At 42.8% G+C, this 10581-nt stretch overlaps 3 protein-coding genes and 1 long non-coding RNA gene across 4 annotated transcripts; 1 reads left to right on the top strand and 3 right to left on the bottom strand.

Annotated features, from left to right (window-relative positions):
- The first annotated feature begins 2806 nt into the window (after positions 1-2806).
- Positions 2807-3282, top strand: LOC137160802 (histone H3). The gene has a single exon (XM_067559671.1). The coding sequence runs from the start codon at positions 2813-2815 to the stop codon at positions 3221-3223; it is 411 nt and encodes a 136-aa protein (XP_067415772.1). The 5' UTR covers positions 2807-2812; the 3' UTR covers positions 3224-3282.
- Positions 3283-4087: 805 nt separating this feature from the next.
- LOC137160803 (histone H2B 8) lies at positions 4088-5067 on the bottom strand. The gene has a single exon (XM_067559672.1). The coding sequence runs from the start codon at positions 4514-4516 to the stop codon at positions 4136-4138; it is 381 nt and encodes a 126-aa protein (XP_067415773.1). The 5' UTR covers positions 4517-5067; the 3' UTR covers positions 4088-4135.
- A 745-nt stretch (positions 5068-5812) lies between these two features.
- Positions 5813-6605, bottom strand: LOC137160801 (histone H1-like). The gene has a single exon (XM_067559669.1). The coding sequence runs from the start codon at positions 6548-6550 to the stop codon at positions 5864-5866; it is 687 nt and encodes a 228-aa protein (XP_067415770.1). The 5' UTR covers positions 6551-6605; the 3' UTR covers positions 5813-5863.
- Positions 6606-7899: 1294 nt separating this feature from the next.
- Positions 7900-10064, bottom strand: LOC137160494 (uncharacterized). The gene is made up of 2 exons (XR_010921900.1): positions 9974-10064; positions 7900-8427 (listed from the first exon to the last, which is right to left on the bottom strand). It is a non-coding gene; the product is annotated as an uncharacterized lncRNA (long non-coding RNA).
- Between the last annotated feature and the right edge of the window lie 517 nt (positions 10065-10581).

Raw genomic sequence — 10581 nt, 5'->3', positions numbered from 1 at the left:
AGAGGGCAGTAGAGGATAATAAATGAGAAAGGAAGCGGTATATTATTTTCTTCAGTTGCCTGGACCCCTCTCAATCCATGTTGTCTAAAGATCTGCAGATGCATAGTTAAATTAAGTTATAGCAGAACATAGTTAGGACTGAGATGTATTGACTTTTTTGCTGCCACGTGTATATATGAAATCATATTGTAAGTATTGTTCCTCTTTTTCATTTAAGTAATTTAGAAGCCTTTCCCACATAAAATAATTATTTTTACTTATCAGTTAGATGAATGAGATCCTTTCCCTGACGTGGAAAAGGAGTCTGGGTTTCTGCGTGATTATTTCTGCAGCCATTCAGATGATGTCACACTACTTACAGTATGTACTGCAAAAGGAATAGTAATAATACCTCCTAATGAACAATGTAAAAAATACAGTACCCGGTAACGCAAGAGGGCCTTTGATGTACCTTTGGATGAAATACAGGAAATGTGCACTTATCAAAGCTCGACCTTCGCACACTTGGGGAAATGGCAGTGGATGTTGGGGAGCAGGAGAAAGACGATGTGTCACGAAACCTGATTGGTCAGATTTTACCGCAGACTGCAAACCCATAAAAATCAAAGGAGCAGTTTGAAACCAATCGAGGCACAAATGTGATGCAGTTTTGCCAGAAGATCCTCCAGAAAGCAAAATAACGTAATGGCAAATAAAAAAAATTACAATTAGACAGCTGCTTCTATTTTAAACAAGTCACAGAGACACCGGGTATTGCCAGGAAATCTGGGATTCCGTTGAATTTATAATTAGTATAGGTAGGATTTGATAATCTGTCTCACTCAGGAAAAAAACAGAAGATTTGTGGGGTCTAAATGGAACAATGCTCATACAAAGCGAGTACGAGGGCAGGGCCGAGCTAATGACCCGCCGCTTTTTTTCTAACTCAAGTATCATAAAGACAGAGGCTAGTGGGGGAGGACAACAGAGACTAGCCCCCGCCCTTGTTTTTCTTGACAGTTTTCAATCAGGTCGGTCATCTCCCATGACGATGATTCATTCCACAAGCTACTCTAAGTGGCCATGGTAACTAGGTGGTAAAGGATTCGAGAAAGAGTATAAGGGCCATCGAAAGGTGCTGCGCGATAACGTCCAAGGTATTGCAACGCCTGCTATTCGCCCCTTGGGCCTCCCTAGGGGGTGTAAAGCGTATCTCGAAGAGAATGGGGGAGGGTGCTGAAAAAAACTCTTGAAGAATGTTATCCATGATGCTGTTGCTGCGCACGTTTTACTTTTTCCCTCTCCAGTCAGACCAAAACATCAACAATTAAAAAGGCTCTTCTCAGAGCCGAGCAGATTTTCACAGTAAGAACTGCTCATTTTAGTAACTTTCTTCAAACTTATGGTAAAAGATTTTTACCTTACACATCAAGTTGTTTAGCACGTAATTTTGCTACCCTTTGTAAGCAGTCTGTACTTCATTTTTAATTTGCCCCATATTCAGGGAATAGATTTAAATTTTAAAAAGTTAAAGTTATTTTAATAAGGGGTAGGTGGTTCTGAACATTTTCTACAGAGAGAGATCCTTTTCAGGGAGAGAGCGTTAGTGCTCGCAGACCTACTCTCAGCAATTCCCTTAGCAGCAGCAGCCGGGTCATAGAGCAAACTGTGTCTCCTAGGAAGAGCTAGCCGAGAAGGCTTGCCCGTCCACGCTAGAAAGCTTAGTTGAGCCTATTCCTCGCACATCAGCCTGAGCCTCCCGTCTGCCTCCAAAAAGTATGAGGGGGCACAGTGAGTGAGGGCAATTGAGAAACTGCGGGTGAATTGGAGGCCTACAATATTTTTTCTACCTGGCTAGTGGGAGAGTGATTTAAGGCATTGATTAGTGTGAAAAGCCCGCTCTGTTAACAAACGAGTTAGTTATATCCCTCCTCTGTATTTCCTCTTAAAGACTAATGCAATCTCTACCCCAGCGTGTGTGAGGGAGGGGGAGTTTGAGTACTCCAGTTTGAAATTATGTTCCCAGGAAAAGAAGAGGGAAAGGAAAAGTGTCTAATGAATTGTGTCCTATTTTCCACTCCTTAAGGCAGTTTATTAAACCAAGTAGATTATTGTGAGCAGAAATGTATTAGGCTGTAAACAGAAACTTTATCCTTTTACTAGGAAAGTATTGCAAGTGATCACTAGTCGAGAATTCCTTCAGCGTCTCATCTGTTTAATTAAGGTTTAAGGCAGGACGGAAGGAGAGTGAAGGGCGGAGTGCTCTCTCTGAAACGGGGGCTAGAATTGAAGGGGATTCTCCCACCCTCTAAATAACCACAAATTGAAACATGAAACTCAACGAAAACAGAGATGTTCGACGGCTTAGCTATTACCCTTCCCTGTCTCCGTAGATGGGTGTTCGGCTGTAAGAGAAATAGGGAGCGGGACTGACATTCACAAATTGGCCATTTTGAAAGAGAAGTCGTGAGAGAGACATGGAGCCTCCGATATAAAAGAACAAGAAACCGACGTGGTAGAGAAGGAAAGGTGGAGTCTGTCGCTTGATAAGGTTTCTCAGATAGAGGGGAAACGAAAGGGGCGGGAGGCGGGCAGAAATGTTCGCTCATAGGGTTGTCTAAGAATCGTGAATTCAGGAAAACCGTCAGCGCGGGAAGGGGAGTATTTCAATATTACAGAGCGGGATTTTCAAATGTTCAAATGACCCAATGACATAGTCAATTTCCCATCAGCCAATCAGAAGGAGAATTTGCCTATAAATAAAGCCAGTGCGCGCGACAAACTTCTTCCATTTATTTTGTTTCAGAGCTAACTAATATCCTTTGGTTAGAGAATGGCCCGGACCAAGCAGACCGCCCGTAAATCCACTGGTGGCAAAGCCCCCCGTAAGCAACTGGCTACTAAAGCCGCCCGGAAGAGCGCGCCAGCTACCGGGGGAGTAAAGAAGCCTCATCGTTACCGACCCGGCACCGTGGCCTTGCGAGAGATCCGCCGCTACCAGAAATCCACCGAGCTGCTTATCCGCAAGCTGCCCTTCCAGCGCCTGGTCCGCGAAATCGCCCAAGATTTCAAGACTGACTTGCGCTTCCAGAGCTCGGCAGTTATGGCCCTGCAGGAGGCGAGCGAAGCCTATTTGGTGGGGCTCTTTGAAGACACCAACCTGTGCGCTATTCACGCCAAGAGAGTCACCATCATGCCCAAGGACATCCAGTTAGCCCGGCGTATCCGTGGTGAGCGGGCTTAAAGGCTGCTCGGCCATTTTCGGCAACTTCCAAACGACCCAAAGGCTCTTTTAAGAGCCACTACATTCACACTGAAAGGAGCTGTGGCACGTCCCTAATTTATGCTTTTAATCATCAGACTTTTGTTAATGAAATTAATTCAAGTTGAGTGTCTTGACAGTGAGTATTAATTTAATTTAATTAATTATTTTAATGTGAGTGGTGTAGATGCTCTCTCGCCCTGAAGTAAAATGCACTTAACCAAGTTCCCTATTAACCTGCAAAGCAAAATCAGTCCCAAGTACAAAATGGCTATTTAAAACAATGTCTATCAACCTTTCCTGACTATTGTACCCGTTAGAGTCTGATTTGCCTTGCGTACTCCCAAATTTCACCTCACTTAAGAACTACCTACTCATAAAATCAGACAAAGGGCACAGCACAATACTACTGAAAAATTACTTACTTTCTCACTTTTACCATATAATTATCAATTAAACAGTAATAACATATTTACTTTTCAGTGTAAAAGTATATAAAGCAGTATAAACAAGTCATCGTTTGAAGTTTTCGTTTGTACTGACTCCGATAGTGTTTTTTGTTAGAGCTTGTAAAATTCGGCAAATATCTACATGATGTACCTCTAGAAACCTCTGCCTACTCCATGTGTACATGTACCCCAGGTTGAGAATCACTGATTTAAAACCATGTTTCAGATAACTACAGCTTCAAGTCTGATCTCAGAGGTGAAAAACTTTTCCTTCTTAAATGTACAGTATTCAGCTGAAGGAACAGGATTTAACATTTTTAAATATTACAGATAAATTCTTTAACGCAATTCCAAGTAAAACAGTGTTAGAAGTTACAGCTCTCTAAATGAGAAGGTGGGTGGCTCTTAAAAGAGCCTTTGGGTTATGGGTTTTTTAGCAGACGATCTACTTGGAGCTGGTGTACTTGGTGACAGCCTTGGTGCCCTCAGACACAGCGTGTTTGGCCAGCTCCCCCGGCAGCAGCAGGCGCACCGCGGTCTGGATCTCCCGGGAAGTGATGGTCGAGCGCTTGTTGTAATGAGCCAAGCGAGACGCTTCTCCGGCGATGCGTTCAAAGATGTCATTGACAAAGGAGTTCATGATGCCCATGGCCTTAGAGGAGATACCGGTGTCCGGGTGAACCTGCTTCAGCACTTTGTAAACGTAGATAGAGTAACTCTCCTTTCTGGTCTTTCTCCGCTTCTTATCGCCTTTCTTCTGGGTCTTAGTGACGGCTTTTTTAGAACCCTTCTTAGGAGCGGGAGCAGATTTCGCTGGTTCAGGCATCTTGACAAAAGTCTCTCTCTCAACAGCAAAGCTAAGGACGACACTGTATGGAACGGTTAATGGCTGCAGCCCCGCTATTTATAGAAGCTTTATGCAAATGTGGCATTTCTCTTGCCTCTTTTCTGATTGGATGTGAGAGTCAAGAGCCGAGCCTTCCGGCACCTTATACTTCTCTATTGGTCAGAGTTAGATCCGCGCCACTATTGGCTGTTTAGACAATAACCATTTTTTCAGCCTACCCTATCGTTTAATTCTCCAAAGATAAGTAGTACGTGGGTGGGCTGGAGAATGTCATTTTTCTACCTTTTTTTTTTACTAAGCGCTGTGTGTTAAAGCGCCAGTCATGAAGTCAGGGCAGGAAAATTAAGGAAGTAAAGTAAAGTGAGGCGTAAGGCTGTCTCGCTCCTTGTCTCATTTCTCTGAGCCTAGTAAAAACATGCTCATGCAAAACATTCATCCCTTACTCTTTTTTCGAAACAATCATTAACAGCACCATTTAGGGGGTGCGTTAAAATATTTACGAGAGTTGTATTAAATTAACAAGAGAAATTGTACACACACATCTTCTTTTGCAGGTTATTTTTGCTGCTGTGAAAAATATAGCTTACTAAGTAGCGGACGAATCTGACGAAATCCAATAAAAATCTCTGGGAGATAATTCGTAATTTTTTCAAGACCGCCAACCACTACCCCACCCCGAATGACCGAAGGGACAGTCTAACACTGAATCTCCCTTAAGAAAAAAAAAGTTGTTATTGACCAATCCTTGCACAACGTGGGGTTTTTAAACTAATAAACTGGTTTAAAACCACTCACAAATAGGGCAGAAAATGAACTTTTGTCTATAAATCGCCAAGTTACCCACCCCATTGTTCTCTAGCCCTTCCCTCCGACAGAGACTGAAGCTGATGTGAGTGAGTAATGGCCAGAATATCCTCATACACAAACTCCTGCCTTCCCCCGATAGCCATTATCGCTCACACCCCTCTAACTGCACACTAACAAAATAAAAATTTTAAAAAATATGCTCGGCTCCAACAGAGGTCTTAATGCTATTTTTAAAAGCATAAATATAAGATGTTTTTCCATTGTTGCCTTCTAGCACGGGTGGAATTACAGTAAAGGCATAAAAACAGCCCAGGGGGCTATTTCACATTCCTTCTTTACTAATGCGCAAACGTATTTTATTTGCCCCTTCTCACTGTGCTTAACGTGGCTACACTAGAAGGGAAGTTCCGCCTTCCACGAAAAAGGCACCGTGACATCTAGTGTTTCAGCTCCTTTTGGGAAGAGGTGGGTGGCTCTTAAAAGAGCCGTTGGGGGTTTTTTGTGCCTTCTTAAACCATTTCACTTTTTCTTCGGCGCGGCTTTCTTAGCTTTCACGGTTTTGGGTTTGGTGGGCTTGGGCTTGGGCTTGGGCTTGGCCGCCTTGGGCTTCACCGCTTTGGCTTTAGCCGGGCTCTTGGCTGCCTTTTTGGGCTTGGCGGCTTTCGCCTTTTTCGGGCTCTTGGCTGCTTTTTTGGCCGCGGAGGCCGCTGGCTTCTTGGCTTTTTTCGGGCTCTTTTTCGCGACCGCAGCCTTTTTGGGCTTCTTGGCGGCGCTGACGGGCTTCTTGGCAGCTGGTTTCTTAGGCTTTGCCGCTGGCTTTTTCTTCGGCGCCTTTTCCTTAATCTCGCCCGGCTTCTTGCTGAGTTTAAAGGAGCCCGACGCGCCGATTCCTTTAGTATGAACTAAGGTGCCTTTGTTCACCAGGCTTTTGAGCCCCAGCTTGATGCGGCTGTTGTTCTTCTCCACATCGTAGCCTCCCGCAGCCAGAACCTTCTTAAGAGCAGCTAACGAGACTCCTTTGCGCTCCTTGGAAACGGACACCGCCTTGGTGATCAGCTCGGTCACGCTGGGACCCGCGGACTTGCGGGCTTTGGAGCTTCCTGCTGCCGCCTTCTTCGGCTTTTTGGCTGGAGCCTTTGAAGCTGGAACAGGAGCTGCAGCCGTAGCAGCTGCTGTTACTGCAACAGCGGGCGCAGTTTCGGACATGATCGCAGACTCGCAAACAGTACACAAACGCTCTTCTATACGATTATTACAGTAGGGGTAGATGCCTGGTATTTATAGAGAAGAGCTGCTCTCTGATTGGTGAATTAAAGAGCCCGCCCAGCTGCAAGGCAGAAAGGACTCTTCTCCCGGTTTAGTTTGTGTTTCTTTGGAGGAAATAAAATTGTTTTTTTGCCCAATATCTGCTGCCGAAGCACCCCATTTTACAATCAAGAGAAGGTGAAATAGGATGTTTTCATCTGTCAGTGTTTTCTATTGAAAATAATAACATTATGTTAAAGAAGACCCAATAAATCTTGAGTTCTGGAGCTTGATGGACCTTGGGAGAGAGAAAGTTTTGTTTTTCTTCGTAAATTAAAAATTTCCCTTTAGCAACAAAATCAGAAAAATAAGGTAATATTAATCTTTAGAGGGTCTACTCCAAATCAGATAAGAAAGAAAGTGATTTGTATCAAAGTGCTCATTATAAACTGATTTAAAAGAGACAGAGGTAGCACAGACTCCCACAAACTAGATTTCAGCTTTACGCACCAAGTCTATAACCCTTGACTACTGGAAATAGTACTTGAATTAGTAGATCTTTCCATACCATCGAAACTAAAGTTCTGTGAGAGGCTGTTTACTTTCCATAAGGGAATAATACCTGTTTTGTGGTATTATCCCACAAATTAGCTACTCTTGGTACAAAGCTGGAATTCTAGTTCTTGTAAAATAGCAAACAGACATTAACCTGATTACCAATGACATGAAGAATGAGGGATATAAAAATATTAAAGCATAATCACTGGCCGTCATTTAATTCAAACAATTTAATTAAAACAAACCATGCTCTAGGTTTAAAAAAAAAATATATATATATATATATATTTTTCTATAAAATAACTAGGAATCATCCATTGATCTGAAAAAAAAATATGGCAAATGTGAAGGCTGTGTAGGGTGTGAATATCTGTAATTAAAATGATTTGAAAGTACAATTACTATCCCCCTTTAGCTTCTAGACTATGGAGAAACAGTGCTTGTTTCTGGACAATATACTTTGCTAGGTCTTGAATCAGTGCATAGGGACAATCCTGTAGGTAAAGTCTGTATCAACAGAACCCAGCTGCAGAAACTGAACAATTGCACTCGAGTAAATCTGCATAAATAATACGAGCAGTGCTATTCATGTTTCGTTCCTTAAAGAAACACTTTATATTTATTAATTCATGACTGGCCCCACTGCACAGCTCATGTAATGAAGGAGTGTTGCATTAGGATCAAAAGCCCTTCTTAAAGCATCACATTCATTCAGCGCCTGAGCAGTATGTGCATATTGTTTGCCTGGCCAGTTATTATATCTGCTTTCTGTTCTTCAGACACACACGTGCACATATGTGTGCACACACACATGCTATTTTCCATTATAGAAATACTCAGGATATTTAGAAAAGTGATTGGGATAGGATTATGACAAAATCTCTCTCCCCTTGAAGACAAACCTCTCCAAACCAGGGAGAGGTTGGCATATGAAAAGCATAACACCACTTGAGCTTGTGGGGACATAAATGGTAGTAGGCCCTGAGAAGGATGTCTATAGATAAAAGCGGGATCTCTTTTCTTTATTCTTATCCTGGCCACACCAGGGAAGGTAGTTGGAGCACCTTGGAGCCACAGGTGAGGTGTTGCCTTCAATCTGGGGCTTTTAAGAGGTTTTATATAATGAGGTCTGAATTAGTGTAACTGGAACAACCAGTCTTCCCTTTTGTTCTCACAGTATAATGCAATTATTTGAAAGCATTCTTCTCTTCCATCTTTCTACTTTCTTGTTTTCTTTCCTCTTCTTTCTTCAGTGGAGTCCCCAGCCTAGGTAATCCTAGCTGTGGAAGAAGGAATGTGTGTGAAAGGGGCAATTTGGGAAATCTCATCAATGGTGAATCAAGATCCCCCAAAACACACTCCCTTTCTTTGACAAACATGCATTTGCACATGTGTTCCCATCCCTAAGACATTCAGCCCATTTGGGAAGTTCCACTTTTGTTATTTATTACAATAATTGAATTACCAGTTCTGAAGGAACGACAAGGGCGTCCTGGGAAGAGGAGGAAAAACCAGTGCACTCAGCACCTCCTCCTTTTTTAAAGTGTGCAAATGGCAGCAGTGTCTTTTTCAAATGCAGCCTTACCTTGTTGTGTGATGGAGAACTCAACAGGACTGTGGGTATTTACAATGGCTCCCATCTCAGTCACAAGGTAAGCTAGTAAGAATATGTGGGCACTTCAAGCTTTAGTAGCCAGAGAGTACAGCGGCTTGCCCATTCCATGGTTGACATTCATGGAAAGAGAAACTCAGAAGCAGTGGACATTCCCCTATGATGCAGACATCAATTAGGAGGGCATGGACTGGGGTGCTTGCAGAGACACCACTCTCTCCTGGGCCTTCTCTACACATGAGAAAGTTGACATGTTTGATCCCAATCATAACACACTTCACATCCCCAACTTAGGCTCCTAATGGAGCAGAAGTGATTACACTAGAAAATAAAGAATAAACAAAAACACTTATCCTCTTTAGGGTATTCCAGTCTGCCAATCTCCATGGGGACTATGGCAATATGGAAGGGGATCACAGATGCAAAAGCCCCTAAGAATGCCAACAGACATCAGAGGGAAGAAACTTTCCATCATTACGAACGTGAGCTAGCTTGCCAAGGGCAACCTAGAGGTGAAGGGTTCAGTCTCCCATTACCAATCCCATGGACCATCCAGCCTCAAGGAGGGGATGATTTTATTGGTATGGTTACAGCTAATAAATAAAATAATAATAATAATTCACAATTCATAAATTACTTATGTAAAGTCATTAGTTTTAAAGAGAGATGGTAATGTACACCAAACTTATTTGGTGCCTAGAAGATTACAGATAACCCTTGTGGGATCAATTTTAAATTATTCTTGCTATGTAAATAAATATCACATCTTTTTAAAGTATTGATATTATTTTTGTTTGTTTGTTTCAGTGACAAAGCATCAATTTCATATGATTTGCTGAATAGCATGGTACATCACCCAGTACTGTATTACCATGTAATGACAGACCCTAAGAAGGGCAAATCTCAAAAGATTCAACAGCTTGGTTCAGTCTTTACAAGCATGAAATAGTCTGGATATATATCCTAATAGCAAAACTGTTTAAGCCCCTTCCCATGGACCTTCTCCCTGGCACCTCTTTGTGTGAGGAGGTTTCTCCATCCTGATGGCAGTGCCTTGGCAAACTTGACAGCTCTTGCTAGCTGATGAAGGGCAATGAGTCTGTGACAAATCTAAAGAATTAAGTTTGAAAACCCAGAGACAAACCTTAAGAAAATATCAACAATAAAACCACAATCTCCCTTTGGAGGGAGGTACTTCCCTTTCAGCATCTCACCTGAATATTCAGATGAGAGATTGGTGATGGGAAGTAATAGTGTTAGAAGAGGAATACATCTGACATGCAAATGTTGGCTACAATACTGATCTTGGTAAGACAAGTGTAAGGGCTGTTGTGTTGATAAAGGGCATGTTCAGGCCCAACAAGAAACTAATTAAACTGTCATGGGGCGTAACCCGTTCAGGGGAGTTATGAACCAGCCTACCTGGGATAAGCTCTGCTAAGGAGAATGGGCCAACCCAGATCCACCTGTGAGTAGTTAATTACCTCAGTCACTCAGTGACAGTAAATTAGTTAAGGAACACCTGGGTCTAATAGAGTTGTATGAGGGCTCAGAAGCTCCTGAGGAAAGGGGCTTTTCAGGGGAAGTGTTTGGAGAGCTTACTAGAAAAGAGGACTTAGGAAAAGTGTTCCTGGAGGAAGAAGGTTCTGACAGTGTTATGAATGGCAAAGGCCTAGGAAGGTCAGTCTCAGTGATAGGCCTTAGTACATGGTGGTAAGCAGACCAGATTGTTGAGGAACTACATGCTGCTTCAGAGGAGACCTACAGCTGTTTGACCCCTGCAGGGGCTCTGAGTCCAGAAACTCTTCCCCAGTTGATGGCA

The sequence above is a fragment of the Emydura macquarii genome, unplaced genomic scaffold, assembly GCF_026122565.2.
Source record: "Emydura macquarii macquarii isolate MOO-44397 ecotype Brisbane River unplaced genomic scaffold, CSIRO-AGI_Emac_v2 contig_2205, whole genome shotgun sequence".
In the NCBI taxonomy this organism is placed as follows: Eukaryota; Metazoa; Chordata; order Testudines; family Chelidae; genus Emydura; species Emydura macquarii.
Note: the sequence above shows the minus strand (reverse complement) of the source record. Positions and strands in the feature narration are given on the sequence as shown.

Excerpts from the sequence above, each read along its gene's own strand:
- LOC137160802 (XM_067559671.1), top strand. The coding sequence starts at position 2,813 with ATGGCCCGGACCAAGCAGACCGCCCGTAAATCCACTGGTGGCAAAGCC.
- LOC137160801 (XM_067559669.1), bottom strand. The coding sequence starts at position 6,550 with ATGTCCGAAACTGCGCCCGCTGTTGCAGTAACAGCAGCTGCTACGGCT.
- LOC137160803 (XM_067559672.1), bottom strand. The coding sequence starts at position 4,516 with ATGCCTGAACCAGCGAAATCTGCTCCCGCTCCTAAGAAGGGTTCTAAA.